Consider the following 23,168-nt stretch of genomic DNA (forward strand, 5'->3'; position numbering starts at 1 on the left):
TGGTGTGCAAGATTTAATATTAGATCCTGCTGTCATGCTGACAATGAATTAACTTCTTGGACTCTATCATATGTTCTCAGCAGGCACGTATGTAATTAAAGTGAGCACACATTGCGTTTCATATTAACACTCAAATCACTTTCGGCAGAAGGTGTTTGTGCTCTTTTGGGATTATACACGAGCAATGTAATTATAGTGTCAGGTATAATAGTTTTTTTTTAAATACTTCTTTATTCAACAGAATATTAAGTATTTCCATACTAGCTAATTTTTAGATTTAGAGAGGGATTTTGTTCTAATAAAAGGGTTGCCAGCAAGCAGGCGTTCTGTTTCAGATGTTGTCTTCAAGTCAATGAAAGTTGTCCCGTTGAACATTAAGCATTTGGTGTCATAAGCCATTGAATTAGTTTATGTAAATAATCATTCCAGAAATCAAAAGTGGCTTTATATTCAGGAAAAACTGGTACTTACTGTGACAGAAAGGTCAGGGTGGTAAGCAAACTGCTTTTTCTTTTGACTAAAATGATGCTCTGAGGTATTCTAAAAGGTTTCTTTCTGAGGAAGTCTCTTGAAGTACTGCCTTAGGGGTATATTTTCATTGGGTTTCTTCTTTTAACATTGAACTTTGCTGGTAATGTAAAAAACTCTCAGTTGATGATAAACAATAAATTGAATGTAAATATAAAAAGGGAAGGGATTGTTTAACATGATTAAAATAGAATAGTTAAATAATAACCTGTCTTTGACAGAAAATACAATTCTTTCTTCTCAACCTTAGTACTTAGGTGCTGTGATTTCAGTAAACAGTTACTGTGCCAGTCCCTGGGCCGGCAGCACAATCTGCGCACTGCAGGTTGGTTTATAGGTAAAGAGGTTGGCATGGGGAGGTGGGCAGTAAATGCATGTTGGTGTCTGGACGATGCTCCTAGTCATGTGGTTCAGTTATAGGTAGTCCTGTCTGGGGAAAAAAAAACCAAAGTTATATACCATTGAAAACTCTTCTAAGCATCCTTAATACATCTTGACAGTGCTAATCAGATATGTAGCCTTCCTACACTTAAGTATGTCAGTACCCAGGTGCTCAGATTGGTAGGGAGCAGTTTTCCAGAGGGGCAGTTATCACTGAGGAACGAGGAGAAAGATCCTCAGAAGTGACTCAGTTTTAGTGGTGGTTAGAACCCAGGTGATGGGTTCTGCCCTGTCAGTCTTACAGAAGAATGGGAGAGAGTGAGTGGTGTGTGTATAGATAAACGGTTCACCTTCTAGCAATACCATCTTGGTAACTAATGTCAAGAGATTTTTCATCATTCTTTTAGTGTCAAAATAAAGATATTGGAAAGGAAATTATGTTTGAAAGAAATTGCAGCTCACTTGTTTTTGATTCTTTTAGCTAGAATGAAGGACTGTTAAAGAAGCTCAAAGTTAAGCTGCATTTATATAGATCAAGAATTTTTCAGAGCTGGAACATGAGCAAACTAAGCAGCATTTGGCTCAGACATGCTTGTTCTCTTTGGATACTAATTTTACACTGTCCATTCTCCTTTGATTTCACATGGGTGACTCCTGCTGCAGGAGGTGGACCGAAATTAAACCAGCAGATGACTGAAAAGAATTATGTTTCTGCTAGTCATAACAAACTCCTTGCCTTAAAAAGTAACATCTGTCCTTAGCTGTAATTAAAAATAATCTTTGAGGGGTTTTAGCTCATACACTATCACAAGGATGAGTTCCTGATAGTCCACAGCTGCACAGAAGTGTTTGCAGCATCTGCTGCAATTGTAATTGGAGACCTTGCTATAACTGGAGACTTCAGTGATTCTTGATCTTCTGGTGCTGTGATCTTGTACCTCTCTGTACTTGAGGTGCTAGCATTAGGATCCTTACTAATCCTACCCTTGTAGATAGTGAAATATATAACAATTTTTGCAACAAACCTGATGGGGCTTTTCCCTTGTCTCTCTTTCCCCCTTCACCTCCTCATCTTTCTTTTCCTGAGGATGCTCAGAGTGTTAATTAAAGAAGGACTAGCTTAACATACCCTGCGGGCTGATGTAGTTGCTGTCACTCAGGTGCTCGGTGGCTGAGAGTTGCTGAGCGCTTGCTGTTCAGTCCAGGAGTCTGCAGTTAATGGCAAGCTTTAACCAAGTGACAGCCAGGGAGTCTTTCTCTTTGTATTGCTATGCTCTGCCAACATTTCTTCTTTTCCCTGGTCTCCTTTTTAAAAAACAAACATGCCATTTTACAATCTGCAAAATGTTTCTTGTGTTTCACACTTTTCATCTCCTAAATCAGTTTTGCTTAGCAGTTTTGTTGCCAGTTGGTGATTTTTATGTCCTACTGTACCATAGAAGCCAACTTGTGAATGAATTTGGTTAGTTTGGGTTCCATCTTCATAGAGGAGGAGAAACTGAATTACATCTGAATGTATGAGCTTTGTTTTATTCCTTTTTTTTTCTTCCTTTTTTTATAAGCCTTCCCTTGTGTTAGCAGGGGTTGAGTAGCTTGTGTATAAGTGAGCAGGTAGCAGGAAAAAGAAACAATTACATTGGAAGGCAGTGCTACTGAATTACATCTAGAGAGCCTCAAAGCATTTTCTAGCACTTGCTTTATGTAATTAAAATGCATAACTACTTGGACATGTGCCCTGTCTCATAGTACACTGCACCACTAAGTTATTCCTAGGGATCCATGCTAATACATCATGCTCACATCTGCCAAACTCCCCAAATTCCGTGGGGTGGGATAAGCTGTGCACAAGCAGAGCCTCCCTGAAGCCAGGGTCCTGCTAAAACCTTGCCAGCACAGAGGCAGCAGGATCAGCCCCAGCTACAGTAAATGGCAAGTGCTTGGTGCCAAATTTAGTGCCTCTGACTGCTACCGTGGAGAGTTGCAGGATGGAGGACAGACTCCGAGGAGCAGAGCTAAAATAATGTTAGAAATGATATCCAGTATTATTTTTGTCTGTAGAAGGTCAGCATTGATTTTTATTTTTTTTAAATTTATTTAAACATTGCACAGATACTCACCTTTTGCAGTATGGAGCAGACTTTTCTACATGTTACTATTTAAGCAGCTCCTTAACATCCAAGGGCATCACAGCCTTGTTAAAATCTGAGAGAAATTCATAACTCTGGTTTAGAAGTTATGGTATTATTGCAAGACTGTATTTCACATACAAATTCTCCCCAGATGCTTTTAACAGCAGCCAGTAACTTATTTAGTCAGTAAAATGACATTTTCTGCACATTGGTGTTTTTTAACAGCAAATCTGAAATGTCTAGTCAAATACAGAAAAATCAATTTATTTTGCTTTTGCTGAACATTTTCTGTTGCCAGCAATTTGATTTTCCTTTGTTTTCCTCTAGTGGTATGTTAATGGGATCTTTTTATATTGCGATGGAGTAATAGAGTGAAAGTCCTTTATTTTAGGAACAACACTATGCTGTTTCTTTGTATTCTTTGTCCATAAATGCAAGTGTGAATATAGATCCTTGTGAACACCCATCCAAATATTTTTCATGAGAACATTTGAAAAATCAAGCTCTAATAATGAGCAGTAATTTGTTCTTTGCTTGCAAAAACATTGTACTTGGTATTGTTTTCCTTATTGGTTCAAAGGGATGAATGTCAAAAGGCCAGAATCTCTACTCAGCTGCTAAGGCTGTACTCCGCTGATTATTAGTAGTGGTGTATCTAAGTAACTAATACTCAGGTGTGAAAGGGGGAGTTAAAATTATGTCTTCAGTACCTCATGCGTATCTAATTATATATGTTTATGAGTGAAAGAGATTTGAATATTTAAAATCTCTTGTGTTTTAGAAATGGCTTGGGAAATGACTGACGTGTTCAGGCACACGTGTTTGCTTCGGTGTAGCTTGCAGCACTGGAGCCAGCCTGTCTGAGGCAAGGTTTGGATTTAGGTACAGTGGATGGGGCTGGGAAGTGGAGAAGGTGTTTAGCAGCTGTCTTATAAATGGTTGTTTCACTCGCACAGCACCAATCTCAATGAAGCATGGAATCCAAGATATGATTTTCAAAGCACCCTAATTGGATTAAGGGGATTGTGTTAAAGATATGTTGGCTATGAAATGTTTAGAGGATTAATGCCTGATTTTGGTTTGTGTGTGGTGTTTTTTTTTTTCCTTCTTAAACCATCTTTACTAATCCCTCTTGATCAGAAGCAGCTTTTGGAAAGTATTCCAGCCAGGAATGGGAGTCCAACCTAACTTTCCCATCTCTAGGAAGAAAGACGTAGGTTGTAATACACAGTGCACAGACCAAAAATCTCCATTTTAATTAGATTGGAGCACTTCTTGCCACTAGTGCTTGTTTGTTGAAAAAATGTTCAGATTTACTTCCTGAAGATTTTCCATGTTAATGAACAATTTTGAAGTGTAAGGGTGTGGCCTGTGCAAGAATTAAATCCATCTATTTTTCTTGTATTTTGACCTATCCATATATGTTAAAATCTAATTAAAGTAGTGCAGTGTTGTTTCTTATTCAGATGTTATTGCAGCTTAGCATACTATGCAACTAATCTTTTGATGTCTGCCAAAGTAACCGGTGTTAATTGCTTACAGAAGAATCTGTTTGTTATTGGAAATGTCACAATATAATTATGCTGCATTCCAATGCCTGGCAAGTAATATACTAAGAGAAGGTTGGTCCTCTTTTTCTTCTCTGTTGGGTAAAATTATTCATGCTCATCCTTTAAGTGGTATACATGCTAGCAAACTTTCTTGAAGTAAAGAGCTGATCAATGATAAAAATAATTCATGTGTTACTATTCAGATGGACAAATGAGAAGTGCTTTACACAGGAAGTGTGAGGTAGACAAGGTAAGGTTTTAGACATCTTTAGAAATTTCAGTTACACAGAATTATTTAATGCACATAATACAGAGAAAAGTAAAATGATCATATTGATTAATGCCAATATTGAGGGAAGTCACAGATCTTGGAAAAGCATTCAGTGCTTCAATTCCAGTCTAATGGATCCCACTTATGCTCATCAAAAGGACTTTGTCAGCTGAGGAGCCTTTTAAGCAGTGGGTGACAAGCTGGGGAACTGTAAGCAGGGAGGCTGGAAATGCCCTGGTCTTGCTGGGGGTACCAGCTCAGCTGAGCCTCATGATTTGCAGAGCTGGAGGTGAATCTGCTAACACTGGAGCTGATGTCTCTGCCCAGGTAAGACTGGTTTCGTTGACCAGAGATAACAAGAAATCACAAGTGTTCCCAGGGAAAGCCTGCAGAAATGGAGTGGCCAAGCTTCTGCAGCTGCCTTTCTTGGGAGGAAATTTACTTTCAGTCATTTGGGAAAACCCTTGCTTATCTGTATCCATTGACAGGGTATTTGACAGTAGTTATGTGTCAGCACACATGCTGAGAAAGTACTCTCTGAGTGCAGAAACTGTATTTGTTTCTGCTGATTTATTTAGGTGTGTTGTTTTAGTTGAAATATTACAGTTCCAATTATTTCTTAGCTAACCTACCAGTGTATACAATGTGTGTGTATATGTATTTAGGGTATGTACACATACATGAATATTTTCTCACACACATTTTTTTATTGCCACACTGTTAGGCTCTTTAAAGCGCTCAGCTATGACCCAGCCCTGCAGCTTTTGTAAAGCTTGACTCAAAGGGATTCAGAGGAAGCAAAGCCTGGCAGCTTTGGAGTGAAACTGCCCAGACATGTACTATTTATCTTTTCTCTCTTTTCTGTCTATTGTGAAATTCCTATTAATTTCACTTGCAGTGTAAGGCTGAACTTTCACATTTTACAACACATGGGCACAAGGCACAGGTATGTGGGTTTATTTTTGCTTTTGCTAGTGTCAGTCTTTACTCTCAGTACCTAACTAGACCTTTTCAAACTAGCTATGTAAAATACCTATAAAAGTACTGACTTTTTTTGTCTGTTTCCAACATTATGTTCATAATGATCTTGGGCACAGAGTAAAGGCAGACTGTCCTTCCAATACTGCATTCAAAAAATAGGAGACAGATGTAATGGGAATCTCAAAGGAAGAATTAATTTCAAGTTAGAAGACAAGATCCTCATATGGTGTAAATTAACTTGGTCCTGGCCTTACCCCAGCTGATTATAATGATTAACTGTTCATTTCTTAAGAATATCTGGGGAAAAGATACTTTACATAGGACTTGAAAGATGACAGCACAGTAAAATAGAACAGGAAGACATTGATCAGGCAGGGAACAAACATGCTTTTATCTACCTATTCATTTAGTAATAGCCTCAGTAGTACATAAAGAACTCCTGGGAGGTTATGTGAAGTGGAAACTTCTTTTGTTATTGCTTATATTTTCACTCCTTACTGGGTATTTGTGCTGTAAGTATGATAGGAATAAATGAAGTAAAGGTTACGGATGGGCTAGTCTCCAGACACACAGCGGAACACAGAAACGGGCACGAGGATCAGCAAAGCCTGTTTCAAATGCTGATTTGAGGCATGAGCCTTGATACAGTGCTATTGCTGTTCTTCTTGGGACTTGTAATATTGATATTGTTACGTTCTTGTTTTATGTTTCCTTGTTGCTCTGCAGTAACTGGTTGGCTTTCAAGCTTCTGCTCTTTGAAGGATCAGACTTGCTGATGATTTGAGGCAGAAGAGGAAGTCTGAACTGAAATAAGGACATTTTCTGTGTTTTCTTCTTTTCCTGCATAAGAAATCTGAAGGCTTTTTCAGTGGAGAAGGGACTAAACTGCTTCAGCATAGAGAAGAGATGACTCCAAAGCCAGAGTTGGTTTTGGCATGGACAGCAATAAGCCAGTCATTGGTGTCCAAGTTCGGATGTAATCCATCTGCGGTGAGAGGGCAGGTATCCTCTGGTGTGTCAGGCCACCTAAATCAGTAATCGATTGTCTAATTTAGGTGGCACTAGAGCAAACTGCAGAACCTGGGAGCACCTCTGGGTTGCCATCAGCCATGTCCTCAGGCAACAGCTGTACTATACTAGGAGGAGACTGATGTACCTATGGTCCTCCACTATTGCCTGAAACAGTCTAACAGCAGAAAGGAGCCTTGTAAAGGTGCATTGTTGCCACTGGCCAATTCTGCCTTTCTTTCCATTACTTGAACAGCCTCTGGAGTGTTCTTCTGTCTCCACAGACTGTTTGGAAAGGCTTTTGTATTAAACTAGGCACTTAAATTGCGTTGCTGCACTTGGGCAGTGTGAATCTCCCCACTGTGCTGACCAGACAGGCAGGAGACTGCAGACAGCTGGATTACCAATGAGCAGCCCTGGTAGAAGCTCTCCAGGAAGATTGTGCTGGTGGCCGGTGTCCCATAGTAAGCACCAGCTAACCAAGCAGCCCAGAGGAACTGGGTACCTCCTAGTGCTGCAGTGCTGGTTTTGTAGAAGCCAGGATACTGTTGGTGTGGCTGTAGCTGTGTCCAGAAAGCGAAAATAGTGGATGAGGTTTTATAAATGCTTCACTTTGGGCTTGTATCATCAATTTTCTTGGGAGTGGTGAGATGACATATCTCGTCTGACAAATTCCAGTTCTCATCAGTTCTGGAGTGTTGAAAGGAGCATCCTTAGCAACAGTCAGTGGTGGGTAAGATATCGAAACATATCTCAACCCTTTAGCTGCTTTTTTTTTTCTTTCTGTAACCTCTCCCCTGGTAATGAGCACAAGGTTTCCCTTTCACTCTTCTGGGTGGGACTCGGTTCATGGGCCACAAGACCTGAATGAAGTGCCTTGTCCTGCAGTGAGCTCCTGGGGAGAGGAAGGTGGCTCCACACATGAGAAAACCTTCATACCTTTTGCATTAACCGTGGAAGACTGGAGTGCTTATTTTTCTTTTGTCTTGAGTGATTGTCACAGAACTGGCGCATTCACAGATCATTCCTGGTTTCTGTGATTAGCTGGTTGGTTTTGACTGTGAGCTGGGGGACCCACTCTGAACGGGCTGCTGATTAGTCCTTGAGCCAGGCTGGAAAAGTCTCTTATTAGAGCATTTTCTCATAGCTGTAATGGTATAGGTACTTGTGAATCATAGAATCAAATAGTGGGTTTTCTCTTTTTTTGTAGCTTTCAGGAGTGTTGCCTCCCAAATGTTCAGTCAAACTAAGGTGCAAGGCACACAAGGAATGAATAGTCTTTGCAAAGAATACTTATGTCTGTTGTTGGATCTGCTGTGTATCACTTCTCTAAAGTCCAGTAACGACACTGAATATTGTAAAAATAACCGACTGCTCATTCAAAAGGCATTTTGTATTCACCCTGGTAACACTGATCCTGATGTGCTAATTGGCTGTTAATTGATAGGATAAATATTATTATTAAGACATTCATTCTAATTCCACATTAATTTACTGTTACTTTTGAGTGTTATTTATTTATTCATGAGAGTCAGTGGGAAAAGGCAGAAAATGCTTGGCTAAAGCACTCCAGCAAAACTACAAGTAATTGAGTTTTGTCTCCCAGGGATGCTACCATTTTCATAATTAGAACAATCAGAAAAGCAAGCTTGTTACTGAGACCATTGGTCTGCCTAGATAAGTATTGCAGTAAATTAAGTTTAGTGTGTGCTGCAAGTGCAGTATAGTGGGATCTGATAATTAGTCGGTCATTTGCAAATCATAAAAATGGCTTCAGTGACTACTGGAGACTGCGAGACAGAGGGGAGATTTTGGTTGAAATATGGCAGGCTGCTTCAAATCAAATGCTCCCTGGTTTTGTTTGCGATTGAGTGATTGTAACTGCTGCCACAGCACACGCACAGGTATGCATATGCATAACCTGAAGTTCTGTACTGGGATTGATTTTGAACAGTCTTGTGTTATTCCAACTATTTTCACGGATTTTGTGATTCAGAAGATTTCTGTCTTTGTTCTCAAGGTTCTCATTTCTTCATTCTAAATCATGTAAAAAAACATCCACTAAGTTCTCTGGTGCTGGGTGTCTTTCTGGATTTGCTTAACGGATGATACCTGCTCCAGTAGGGTCTTTGTGCAAGTCTTGGAAGTGATGCATGCAGCACAAATGTTAAATACCTATAACAGAAGGATGACAAAGCTGGGATGGAAATGTTTTCTTCCAGATTCCAAACAGAATTTTAATTTTTTCCTTTTTTTTTCTCTTTGGGAAAAAATAGAAACAATTCATCTTCTTATGATTCAGAGGTGAATATGGAGCAGTTCTACATGTGCCCTCTATCTTCATACCTTCCTTTCTTCATGCACTTCAATTTTTCTGTTTTTAGACAAGGGAGACAAGTCTCACCACCACAGGGACTGCAGCAGAACTCGCCTAGATCTGTAGTGACATAGAGTTTCCCTTTTTATTTAAGTTCTGCAGGAATATGGAGCTGCTTATCAGTTCACAGACTCACGGTAGAGAAACTTCCAGTGATTTCCTGAATTGTCCAGCTGTAAGGCAGTGGCCCTTCTCTGACTGAGCAAAGTTTGTTGTCACCCTCTGAAACGATTAAAGCAGACTTAAACTGCCCACATCAGCAGCTCCTTTGTTCCAAGTGAGGGCTTCTGCTCAGCATGGAAAGAACATTACTGAAATCTGTCTCGCTAATGTTAAATGGACTCACCATCGAGTGCTTGTAAATTACACCTCACTGCTTACCGCCTACCTTGCATTGATTTTTTGCTTATGGGTTACTTGATCATAGGAACTTACAGAGGATCATAAATTGCTTCTGTAATTCATGGTATTGTCTGCGAATGAAAAATTCCAGAGCAGGGTTGTCAAGATAAAACATTACTGCAAATAAATTGAATATCCACTTTTCAATAGCAGAGTGATTTCTGAAATTTTGTCCAAAGTGCTCAGTGTGAACTTACGAAGTGTGGGTAACGGCAGGTTTAAAGAAATCCACCAAACAGAACTAGCAACATTTCACTCTATAAACCATAAACATCCCTCTCAAATCCCTGTGCCTTGTGGGCAGTTGCACAGATCTTCTCATCTGATTTCATCTGTCCTCCTTTGCTGAGCAAGTTAAAACCCATGGAAAGAAGCCACACGTATGTGTGGCCATGCATTAGCTTCATCAGGAGCTTGGTTTGTTTTGCTAGAGGTGAAACGCAGCCCCTCTTTGACCTGGGTGTGCCCAATTCAGCTGGCACACAAAGGGGCTGATTGAGATACTGAACAATCAGCTCATGCCACTTCCTAGAAGCACAGGAAAGGAGGCAATGGCCTGGCAGTGAGCAGGATGTGTATGATACACAGAGCTCCTCATGTCTGGTTAGTTGTCAGTATAACTATTCACCAAAATTGAACATGCTGCTCAGCCCGCTTTTGGTGAATAACCTTTTTTTGCCAGAGGGTCTTTTACACTGGGAAAAGACCAGTGGGCATTTTATATATAATTAGTAATAATAATTAAAAAAAACTCAGTGCTCACCTTAAAATCTTTTCTTTCACTAAAGATGTCCACAAGGGCCACCATTGAAACAAATGAATCATTTCCTAGACTGGAGGTGAAAATCGGTATCCCGAAGTTGGGATTAATGTTGCTAAAGGTAGTATTCTAGGTTCTGGAGTAGGGAAAATTGCTTTTTCATCTAAGTATGATTAACACGCTGTGCTTCAGGAGTTACCTTGCCCCATGCAAGGTGTCTTCGCTGAAGGGTACCGCAGCAAGACAGAACATCCCCTCTTGAGCCTGATGGTGAGTAAGGCTCTTGCTGTAATGAATCCAGCAGTTCTGGATATATCCAGATAAATGTTTCCATTATGAAACAGACAAAGACTTATCAAGTCCTGATAGCTCACTGCTAAATTGCACAGTGAAGTTTTTTATTGTTCTTACATAACTCCAACTACTTCCATTACTAGGTCATTTACAAAAAATGGGTTTCCTAAATAAAGGAATGCATTGGTTTTTTAGTCTTGTCACCATTTGAACAGGGCAGAACTAGTTTTGCCTTGTCCAACCAAAATGGAAAATGTTTTCAGAGGAAAGCCAAGCCTGGAAATTTTCAACCTGCTCTGATGTTATGAGCTGTGAGCAATTGAAAAGGAGGAGCTTATAGTGGAAATGTAAGTTCAGCAACTACCACTCAGCTGCCTGTTGCAGAAGTGGTTCTGCTGAAGGGAAAGGGGCTGCTCCTGTGAGTTTAAGTAGGGACTGTAGATCTCTGCCTCTTTGGAGTGATTATGGCTGGTACTCCTGCTATAATGACAAGGCTTCTGATTGCATTTATGGATGTAATAGCAGTAAATAGCGTGCTGAACAACACAGCAATAACCCTTCTGATGTCCTCTATCCATTGATTCATGCTATCAAGGCAGAGTACACACACACAGCTGTGTTCAGATGAAGTCAGCAGCATCCAGGTATCTTTGCGCCGACCTATTCTGTTGAACAGCCAGGACAAAAACAACCTGAAAATAGAAGCTGATGGATGGAGTAACAAAAAATAATACAGCTCACAAAAGTCATTAGGAATTGCTTCATGCTGCTAGAGAAGTCTGATGATCTCATTAATTAGCAATGTAAGTATAAGATTAGCAGGCTGGCTCTGAGTTATATTGCTGGATGATTGAGCATAATGTGGCACTGCAGCAAATACAAAAATGATTGCACAGTGTTTATTATCCTGGCATTTAGTAATACTGCAATAGTTGAAGATTAAACTCTTAATTATATTGATTTCTCTGGGCTCTAGAAAGTGCAAGCTGAAACTGCACTGGATTCTGTACTGCAGAGATTCTACTGTTACTTGCAAAAACAGGTCCAGGTTTTCCTGCTAACACATATTGGTGTCAGTCCTGACCTGCTTTGAGCAGGAATCTCAAAGGGCATCTTTTTCTTTTCTCATTAAGTTTGTGAAAGGCATTTGGTCACAGAGCAAAATGGCACATTTTGTTGTCAGTGTAGAATTGCAAAATAAATACACTTTCATACAAGGGCTAGAAAAAGTTTGTTATGAGCTGGGTGAGCACTGCCACTTCTGCTGAGGGTCCCATGTGGCAGTTTCTCTGAAGCAGGGCAGCATGAGAAGCTACTCTTCCATCCACTGTTCCTGTCGCGTAATGAAACAGCAACTTTGAGAAAGTTTAAGACAAGTCCTGCTGCTTCCAGGCAAGAGCTACTGTTTCACTGTGACAGATGGCTGTAAAGAGGACACTCCATTCACTTTCCCCACTCACTCATATGTGCAAAGCTATTTCTGAGGCTGGAGATGTGCTCCCAAGATGTAACTGTAATGTAATATTCTTCACAGGTTTTGTTTTACCTTATGTTAACAATGGGCTTTTTATTAAGTTTTATAAAACACTAATCTGCCCAAGTTATCCTAGATAAAGAGAATTCCCTAAACATGTAGGAAAGTTCACTCAATAGGCAATGCTTACACTTGGGGAAGCTTTTTAGGTGAGTTGGGGTGCAGCTTCAGTCCCATTGAGGCTGCCCCCAACTATCACTGCAGGAGAAGATGGGAATTCTCCTGTATTGGCTTGGCTTATTTTTCTTGGGATGGCGGACAGTGGTGCATGGAGGGGTGCAAAGTATGCATGAAGGCTGAGTGTGGGGAGCACCCACAGGGGAAAGGAGCTGCCCATGACTCCTCTGTACCTGGTGGGTGAGAAGAAGAGTGAACAGAGGTGAAAATACTGTCAAGGGATCTTTGGGACCAGGAAGAGAATCTTGGCAACAGCTCTTTGCTGGACTGAAGTGACTGAGGGTGAAGACCACTTGAATTAACCCCCTGAGCAAGCTTTAGTGCATGTGGCAAATGGCGGTGTAGTGCTGGCACTTAAGTAGCTATCAAATGCAAGTACTTCCTTAAAATCCTTTTAGGTTTGTGTCATTGTTGGATGGCATGACGTTGTGACTTCATCTCATTCATCTCCTGTGTCCTCTGTCCCAACACCCAGAAGGGGATGTGCTCCTGCATGGGAGGCAGGTCATTAATATGCAGGCTTTAACATGATGTGCAAGCCTTTGGTATGCACAAGTATTATAAAAATGCAGTGGCTAGAGCTGCTGAGATTTTGACATGGTTCATACAGCTCTCAAGTCCTACTGTATTTTTTCACAAGCAGATACTCAATTGAATGTTTCCTGCCAATTTAATCTCATTTGCAAAGCAGGCTGGTTCTTTATCAGTGAAGTAGGCTGTAAAAGAGAGGATGCTAATCAGCCACAGCTAAAACCAGGAAGGTAACCATATAGAGCAGAAGTAGCAGATATTCTGACAGATGGAAAAATACATTCTCACCTTTGTGAAATTCCAGGCAGCCAAGAATAGGATTAGAATAAAAAAACACATGGTAGTGTGCAGGTGGAAAATGGACTATAAAATAAGAAGGAAGGAGTGAGCACATGGAAAAGATGTTCAAGTAGGAAAATAGCAGAGAGGAAAATAAGTCACTACAGGAATTTATTAGAGAAACCTGATGAAGTAAGATTGCATTTCAGGTGCAAATTTGGGAGGATTTTGCTCTTAGTAATTGCTAGGTAAATGATAGTTTGAGTATTGAAAGCAAGTTAGTTTAAAATAAAAGAGCCACAATGTGGCTATTTTAAATTCCCCTCACCTTCTACATATCACTGCAGAAAGCCACTAATTTCAGAAGAGAGTTATCCAAAAATATAATGAAAACCACTAAAAATATTTGAGTCCATCGATGGGACATCATCAGCTTGAAATCAAAGCAGTTTAGAAGAAAAATGGGTTGGGTTAGCAATTGCAATTGCCCTTCATTCACCTGTCAGTTCTCCTTGCAAGCATGTTTTCTTTCTTTCGCAGTCCCTTTCTGCCCCTGTCGCTGTGCAGGAGCCCAAAGCACATGCACTGGGAAACTCATCAGCTATGCCGGAGAAATGGCACAACTAAGCATAAAGAAATGGCCATAATAAACTAGAAATGATAGAAGAAATGAAATTTAAGCTTTCTTCTAATCTTCTAATGGTGTTCATTAGAGTCTTACTGAATTAGTGATGGGCTTTTTTTTTTTCTTTTTCCTAAAGAAATACCATTTAAGTTGTTTGTGTCTCATTTAAAGTTGAGTGACTCATGGGGCTTGAAATTTCAAAATGGGTGTTCTGAATACAATTGGAGGCCATCAATTTGTGAGCAATACAGCTGTAGAGAGGGAAGAGTCTTTTACATGAGGCAGTGAGCCTCTGGGACTCTGCAGGCTCAGTGTCTGTGTTCAGTATGACACTGTGTTCAGTGTCTATGTGATACATAATCTTCCTGGATAGGCACATAGCTGCCTTTTAGCCCCTTACATAGTCCAGCAAAGAGCCTTATTCCAGAGAATGGAGATGTTTTGGAAGGCGCAGTGGGCTTTGTGGCTGTACTCACGCTGTCTGATAACCTGGTAACAGATACAGCCTCAAGTTTGTCCTGCAACCTAGCACAAACCTATGTGTCACTGCTGTCTGCAGAAAGAGTCTTCAGACAGTGGGGTATGTGGAGGTGGGAGGAGAATGGGAGCATCCCAAAAAGCGCTATGGCAGAAACTGGGCATGACCTACCCAGATAAATTTCTCAGTGTTTTTAGGAAGAAACAGGATCCATGACATGTTGAAAAGAGGATGGTTGAGTTAGGAAATCCTCAGCATTTCACACTTTCAGACCTGAGGGCTTTGATAGCTGTTAGAAGATCCATCTCCTATACTCCCAAGTTTGCTGAGGTTTTTGTTTTTCCCCTGAGTCCCCTTCAAGTCAATTAGGAAATTCTAACCTCGAATAATATGAATATCTGCTCTGGAGACTTGGAATATGCTGAATGACATCAGTTTATTTCTAACTCACTTGGACGCTTAATTGGCTCATTGGGGTTTTGTTTGGAAGGTAGGAAAAAACAGCTTTTCTGATGAGGAGGAAAATATAAGGGGTTGAGTAGTTCCTGTAAAAGAATGTAAAACCCAATTCTTTTGTTTTTCTGGGAGAGCAAAGGAGATACTTTGCTCTTTCAAAGCAAGCAGGCTTAAGTCCTTATGCACCTGGCTGGGCAGTTTTGCTAAGCTGGTTATTTGTTGAGAACACAGGTGTGTGTGAAATTGGCAGTATCCTATGTGGCCAAAGCATTGCGTATGGTTGAAGGCAGTTGTGGTAATGTTCTCACACATGGTTTAGCTGCTGCTTCTACCTGGTTCTGCTTGTGCACAGCCATTTCCAAACCCGTACTTGTAATGGGAAATGAACATTTCGGTGCTGCTCATGTTCACATGCATTTCCAATAATTATGTATTTTCAGTATAACCACTAGTTCAGACTTTTTGAGATTGTAAAATGGATTTAACTTTTAGAGGAAATAAGCGAGAAGGGACTGAGTAACTTTGAGACAATGATACTGCTTTTCATTTAAAAAAGAGAAGGAGTTTAAATATGCAAAAGGAAAATTGGGGCAGGAGGGTGCTTTTGAGCTTTGAGACACTTTCCTTCTTTGTCCTACGTATATTCAAAATTTCAGGTTCTTCCTAAATCATTGTTATTGAGAAAGGTCCTTACAAGGTCAGAGCACTTCAGAGGTTGTTAACTTCAGAATGAATATCAGGTTTTGGGTAACGTGTTTTTCTTACATGGTGTTCAGGGTTTTGAATTGGTGTTACACAAACCAAAACCAAAGCACTTGAAATTCCTGAGTAAAAATGTCTCCGTAGCTCTTCAGTTAATCAGTACATCCTGCCTTACCCTTGCACTGCAGTGTTTGCTTCAGAAGATGAAGACCAGAAATTCATTGGTTAAAGTAAGAATGAGCTTAAATTTTAAATAGGATTGTGAGAGACCCTCTCCTACATGAAAAAGTTAAGATATGCGGGTTACCATTTCGATGTTCCAGGATACACCTGCTGTTACAAATACATGCTATCAGTTGAGATAATCCTCAGCTGTTGTTAAGTGGCAGTTTCACCAGCTTCCCAGCAGAGCTGTCCTGGTCACAGGAGTGAGCATCTCTTGATAAATGGGAGGTTTCATTTCTGGGGGAGTAAGGGGAATGTTGGCCTTGGCATTGTTTGAAAACTTGGAACAGTACTCATAAGCCTTGAGGTTATTCCTTTGAAGATTCACATGTGTGTACCCAGGTAGAGAGAGCTTTGTCTGACTCATAAACATTTGGGTCTTTATTCATGTTCATGCAGCCTTGTCCAGGTTGAGGCACGCAGGCATGGCTGCTGCCCAGGGTGATGACCCTGTACAGTGACAGAGGGGTACAGTCTTGATGACATGCCAGCTGGCACCCCTCAGGAGTTATCCTTTCTCTGTAGAAACTGCTTTTGAAGAAAGAGCTGAGGTGAAATGTGTACTGCTCTCTACACCCGTGCCCTGTGGATACACTCAGAGATGTCATGTGTTTTGTTTTTGAACAGGAAAAGCCAACAACAATGTACAGTGGGATGAGGACTCCGTAGAATACATGCCAGCCAACCCAGTCAGGATCGCATTTGTCTTGGTTGTTCATGGCAGAGCTTCTCGGCAGCTCCAACGCATGTTTAAGGCTATTTACCATAAAGACCATTTTTATTACATTCATGTTGACAAGGTAATATATCACTGGTTATAAATTGCCTGTCTCGCCATCTGTCAGTCTGCTCATTTTTGTCATCTTCATCTTCTCTTTACCTCTGCTGCATAAAGTGCATGTCACTTTTTGTCTCTCCATCTGTTATATGGTTGGAGCCTCTTCTTTCTGGTTATTTTTTTTTTCCTTTCTTGTTATCTTCTATATGTAAGAGCGCTCATTTCTTCTTATGTCTGTGAGTATCCACGTCTGTTGTACATTCAGTTAACAGTAATTGATAAGCTGATGCAGACTGACAGTGGTAGCCCACTGAATGGAGAGCTGACCTGAGGTGCCACCTTGCGCAAGTTACTTTAGTTCACAATGTAAAAGGGAGGTAGTAATAGTCACCTCCTTAATGAAAGCCCTTCGGAATCTCCTGGTAACAAATGATAAGTAAGAGCTAGTTGCACTGATTTGTGGATACCGTAGTTGTAATAAAAAGAATTTAACAGGGGTCTCTGTGCATTTTCAAATAGCATTTAGCAAAGGTAAGTGAGGGTAAAGCAATGGCAGTGAGTCAAGAGTTGGTGGTTACTGAATACAGAGAAGAACACTTTTGGACAGAGTAACTTGAATCTATTACTTTTTTCTCCTGTAAAGCGATCCAATTACTTGCACCGGCAAGTGCTCCAGTTCGCCAACCAGTACCCAAATGTGAGAGTCACTTCCTGGAGAATGGCAACTATTTGGGGAGGAGCAAGTCTTCTGACCACCTACCTGCAGGCCATGAGGGACTTAATGGAGATGAATGACTGGCCATGGGATTTCTTCATTAACCTCAGTGCTGCTGACTACCCAATCAGGTACAATGAGTATTTTAAGAACGTACATGTTTGTTCCTAAAGGAAATATGTACTGAAGGATATAAGAGATGACATGTCCAGGCTGTGCTGCAAGAAGCAGAGGTCAGAGGGGCAGTTTCTTCTATCATACAGCAGAAGACTCCTCTTGGTAATGCTGGTGTCTGACAGCCACATCTTAGCCAAGGAGACAATCACCTTACTCCTGTGTGCCTGCCACTTACGTAGGAAGGGCTAGAGCAGGCTAGCAGTGCTGGCTCTTCACTTTTACTGAGTAAGGGCTGCTCTATTTCCAGCAAGGGGTACCTGTAAGAGAGGATAAGTAGCAGGAAGTACTGGAGCTCAGCAAATGAACCCCAGGTGGGGATAGATTTATACATTCCAGGGCTGATGAGCAGTTTGGTTTGATGTGTCAGAAAGTGTTGAAAGTATGAATATAGATTCAGTGAAGATAATGTATCCTTTGTTTAGTACTTTTTCTGCAGAGGATAACGATAGTAGAAGTGACAAACAAGTTGCTAGGAGTCAATTATATCTTCAGCACCAGCCGTTGCCTGAATATTCAGATAATATCAGGCAAAGAACTCCACATAACACCACATGACAAGGCTCATAATTTTAAGTGAAATCATATTCTTTCTGGGTTTACATCACCCAGGTCTCTCAGCTGCATTCTGTAAGTTTTACTGTATTGTGCAGAAGTAGATAGTCCATAAAAAAAAAACAAACAACCAGCCTTCCCAAAATGTTGGGTTTTAGGCTATTGGAGTTATCAAGAGGAGGGAAAGAGGAAGTTCTCCTTATGAGTTCTCTTTCCCTGGATGTTGAAATGAATAGATGAAAGGGGAAGTAACTTGGGCAATTTTCTGATGAGTGATGACATAACATGCTTTTAGTACTCTCAGAAAAGAAATATATTAGATGCTTTCACTGATCAGGTTTCTGCGAGGTCTCTCAAAGTATGGGTCCCTTCCTGAGGCTGCTACTCAGACAGAAATCCCCACTAAAGTGAAAAATGGAAAAAACCATGAGCGTATGCCTTATGAAGGATTTTGTGAGGATTGACAAAAAGGCTTTATTGCTGCTGCCCATTTCTAAGCATTGTCAGTGACACACAACGCATTTTGAGAAGAAAAATTAGGGAAGAGCACAAGAGTCACAGAGACTGCATTGATACTGGCACATGGGGATTTGAATTAAGAAATTGTGGTATTTCTTATTGCATCCAATTAAGAAACTTCTGGTGTCTAACAGGAAGAGACCTAACAATTTTGGCATATTATCCTTGCTTGTAAGGGAGAGGATGTAGTTCTCTGTATATCTCTTGAGTTTTGGGAAAAGCTAGCTTGTTATTCCTTATCATTCACCTTCTGGGGGGTATGCTGCACCAGTGATAAAAAGTAAACTAAGGCAAAATCACAAAGGAAGAGGTAGGTGATGGCACTTTGAATCAAGTAAGATAAATTGTAGGAGAATAATTACTGAAGGTGTAGTATTATAGACTATTTCCAGCAGATGTATCCAGTTATCCTTTGTGGTGTTGACTCCACGCTAAACATCCTGTAATGCTGAGGCCATGACCTGTTGTGGTCTCAATTGCTCTTAGCTCCCTATGGAACCAGTTAAACCACAAGGCCAAATGAGAACATTCACTTACAGACATGGCTATAAACAATCACGGGGTTTGTTGAGTAGACTCTAGTCAGTTTGGTGTTAATGAAGTCTTTGTAATAATGCCGTGGTATCTTACAGTCATGGGAACTCTGAACAAGTGCCATTCAGCTGGAAAAATTCCAGACGTGTGTTTCTTCACTGGGGGAGATTCTTGAAGGTCACGCTCCCCTGTTGCAGCCACTCTCAGAGCCCCATGGTGGGCACTCAGCAGCAGGGCAGGCATCTGAAGTGCTCACTTCCCTTTCTGTCAGAGTATTCTGTTACCAGAACTGATGGACATGTGCTTCCTCCACACCACGCATTTCAACAGAAAGTAAAAAGCCTGTTTCGGTGCTATAACTTTAATGATGGTGACTTATAGGTACTGTTAAATTTTTTTGAATACAGAATATTGAAGCTATAAACCTGGAAAATGTTATCTCATCATATATATATATATATGAGTTCATTTCATTTTCACAGTGGAGATGCTATAAATTAACATTGTTTATAATGTTTAGGAAGGTATTACCTCTCTGCATACCCCATAGAGAGCTGATTATTTTCCTGGGAAATAGTAAATAGGGTGTCTGAAGGTTTTTTCCTTCTTTCAGACGCCATGCCATGATTTGTCAGATAATGGGCTAAGGGCAGATTACACTTCTCTCACTGGTTAGTCATATTGCAGTGTTTTTGCTAGGTTTCCCTGCATAAGAACATATGAATTTTGTGGATTAATAGTTTTTATCCAGAGCTGCTTCGCATTAAGCTTTTGCTTCCCATCTGCCATCCCATCTGTAATGCTGAAACCTTTACTACTTCTCTTCTGATAATAAAAGCTAACGCAGCCTTGTAAGTCAGAAAAACACATTCAGTATATGGGGTTAATATTATATGATGAAGCCTAAATCTGTCTGGGGAGCAGTCTGGTATGTTCATAGACCACATTACAATTGCAAGGAGCCCCTCATCCTTCAGATGATAAGTCCAGAAGCAGATGTTAAGGGCCACGCTATATGGAGGCCGGGGGGGGGGGTGCAAATATTAGAGCCATTCATTTTGGGAGGGAAACAAATATGCAAGTTTGGAAAATTCAGGTACCTCTGTTACTCTTCCCAGTGCTGTCATGTTTACTTTGTGGAGCCTTTAGGTCCAGCACCTAGCACAAAGGTGGTCCTATTCCATGTGCTTCTAGTTGTTACTGCAGTAGAAATTGCTAGCAAACAGAGTCTGGACATAAAGGCACCTCCAACAAAAATATTTTGTTTCCCTTTAATCATGAGGCAAGATGCTGTTTATTGGCCTGAGTGAAATGAGGTGGTGCATTATCCAAACTTGACTCCATGCAGCTCTGTTAAACATTCTCAGCAGGATATCAGAGATGAAATGGCTAAAGACAGAACTCTACAAGCAACTCTGATGTGGGAGGCTGTGTGATTGCCCCTTCTTTTGCTCTGGGGTTGTGAATTAAAAAAGGGCACATGCCTTGGGAGTTCTTGGGAAATTATCTCTCTCAGTCACTGCATTCATAAAGAAATGAAAGAAACCAGAACCTTCCTTCTTTTTCCTTACCTTTTTTAAGTTTAGTGACATTTTTTCGTGATTTAAAGTCTTGTCTTCTGAAAGTCTCTTTCAAAACTCTGTGGGAAAGCTATTGATGTCTTAACCTCTTACTTTACATGGGTATCTATTTGCATTATTTATTGCCTCTGACAAACAGCATCAGGTAGTCAACCTTATGTTCAGGGACTGAAATTTCACTCCCAACAAGGTGAACTATGGTAGAGCATCTATTGATGCTGAATGTTTAATGTGCAATGCAGGAGTCCTTAGATAATGTGGCGGGTGAAGTGTTGCACCACTTAAATTAGGAAGTTTAATGAGATCATTTAGCAGTGAATGTCATGTCAGTGCTTACCTGGCCACAAAGCTTGTATAAAGAATAAACATAATGAAACATTTGAACTATTTATAATTTACAGTAAATCACTGAGCTTTGATTTCCAAATCTAATTGCCAGCTAATGCTTGGTCTTTAATAAAGGTTAAGCAAAAATATTAGCAGAAGCTTGGGGAGTGCTTCAGAATAGTAAGAAAATGGAGTAGCTTGTTGATGGAGCCAGGAATGCAGATACGACTACATTTCCAATTAAGAGCAATCAGCTATAACAAAGGAACTTAAAAGAATCCCAGTGGAACTACATGTGTTTTGCTGTTTAACACCATGTTAGGATAAAGATTGCATAGCCATATTTTCCATAAAAACCTGTGTTGTTGTCCTGGGTTCAGCAGTAGCCAGTCATTTTTCTCCTTCTTGGTATCTGGTGCAGTGCTGTGTTTTGACTTTTGGACTGGGAACAGAGCTGATAACAATGATGTTTTGGTCTGACCAAGGACTTTGTGAGCTTCATGCTCTGCCAGGGAGGAGGGGAAGCCGGGAGGAAGCAGAGACAGGACACCTGACCCAAACTGACCAAAGAGGTATTCCATACCACAGCACATCATGCCCAGGATGTAACTGGGAGTTAGCTGGAAGGGCTGGGAGACTGCAGGGTTGGAGGAGGTGTCGGTCGGTGCTTGGTTGGGCTGGGGGGAGATGAGTTATTGGTTGGCTGGTGGTGAGGTGATGTATTCTCTTCCCTTGTTATTTCCTTTATGATTGTTATTGTTGGTGGTAGCAGCAGTGATTTGTGTTATACCTTAGTCACTAAACTGTTCTTATCTCAACCTGTGGGAGTTGCATTATTTTTGATTCTCCTCTCTGTCCCTCTGGGAGTAGGGGGAGGGCAAGAAGGGGAGGAAGTGAGTGAACAAGCTGTCTGGCTGGGTTTAAACTGCCACAGTTGTGAAGACTCAGTCAAATGAGGCATGTTCAATAGAGGTTTTGGTGTGGAACTTGAATGAAATGTGTATCATAATTCAAGTAGCACCTGGGGAAGGTAGCTACAGACTCCAGGGAGTAAGTAGATGGGATGATCTGACTGGGGTAGGTCCTTTAAACAGTTGCCAGTTTTTTGTCATTTATGGAGGTCATCTTTATCAGTTAGAATCACACTCAGAAATTTAGAAAAATGAGCTAGCAAAGAACTATTGGCTGACCTGCTCTTGTTTTATTGTGTTGCCCTCTGTTGGTCAAGGTAAGGTTGCTGATGCTAAATGCCAGTTATTTAACATTAGAGTTTAATGTTCCTATAGAAACTTGAAGGATATCCTCTGAAGCAGGTAAACCTTTTTCTCGGGTCACTGTTAGCAGCCCAATCAGCCAGCAGCAGACCTGCGCTCCTCACTCTTTAGGAGAGTTGTTAGCAAAGATAACTACCCAAAAGCAACACTTTTATTTGAACTCCTGCCAAATCTAGATGTGATAGACAGCCTAGTAGTGATAAAGCTGTCCTTTCACTCATCTGCCGGCACAGATTTCATCCCAAATAACTTGCATGGCCAAGTCTTGCGCTTGGGCTCTACTGTGGTTGCTACATTTGGACGTCAGGAAAGGAAACTGAAGACATTGGCTGTGAGGAAAATGAGTTATTTAAAATCCTGCTCTTCTACGAGCAGCCAGATGAAGTATTGGTTAATACAAAACCAAAGTGATGACTTCTGAATGAGATCACTGGGCAGCAAAGTGTTTGCCAAGAGTGAGAAGGTGAGAGTGGAGGGAATAATTCTTCAGTTTTTCCTTCTGGTGGCAGGTGGAAGTAATTATAACCAACAGGTTCTAGAAAGTTGTTCAGCCTTTGGGATAAATGCTTCAACACTTTTGCAAGTTATTTTTCAGGTGCCAAAACTACTTGGGAGAACAGCAGTTTCCTTGTTTCAGCCACTGGCCCAAATTCATCCACAGTAAAACATGGGTGACTAACACTCTATAGAAACAGCATCAGGGACGACAGTTGCTCTGTCAAATTTACCATGGCCTGCCCAGATTTCACCTGGGCAGTTGACCAAATGACACAACCTTTGAAGCAGGTGATTGGAAGAAAACAAATGAGAGAATACAGTTTGCATGGAGAGAGTAAACCAGACTCAAGCTATCCATCTGCTTTTGCAGAACTTCTTAGCTTTTGCTGTGTGCAGGCTTGAAATTCCATCAAGGAAATGCAGGAAAATCTCTTATTGGAACTGAAACAAAGAATTCAGTTTTCACAAAAACACTTAGCTTTGTGAGAAATGTCTGAGACCCAGTTGCTCCCTCATTATGAACTTA

At 40.7% G+C, this 23,168-nt stretch overlaps 1 protein-coding gene across 6 annotated transcripts in view; it reads left to right on the forward strand.

Annotated features, from left to right (window-relative positions):
• XYLT1 (xylosyltransferase 1) overlaps positions 1 to 23,168 on the forward strand; it is a 192,751-nt gene that overhangs the window by 114,446 nt on the left and 55,137 nt on the right. For all 6 annotated transcript variants that reach the window (XM_061474259.1, XM_061474258.1, XM_061474260.1 and 3 more), the window contains 2 exons: positions 16,316 to 16,488; positions 17,110 to 17,312. In XM_061474259.1, the coding sequence (XP_061330243.1) occupies positions 16,316 to 16,488; positions 17,110 to 17,312 (376 nt within the window). The remainder of the gene's footprint in view (positions 1 to 16,315; positions 16,489 to 17,109; positions 17,313 to 23,168) is intronic.

The sequence above is a fragment of the Pezoporus flaviventris genome, unplaced genomic scaffold, assembly GCF_033815535.1.
Source record: "Pezoporus flaviventris isolate CSIRO_AGI_PZ_B2104156 unplaced genomic scaffold, CSIRO_AGI_Pfla_v1 ptg000078l, whole genome shotgun sequence".
Taxonomy (NCBI): domain Eukaryota; kingdom Metazoa; phylum Chordata; class Aves; order Psittaciformes; family Psittacidae; genus Pezoporus; species Pezoporus flaviventris.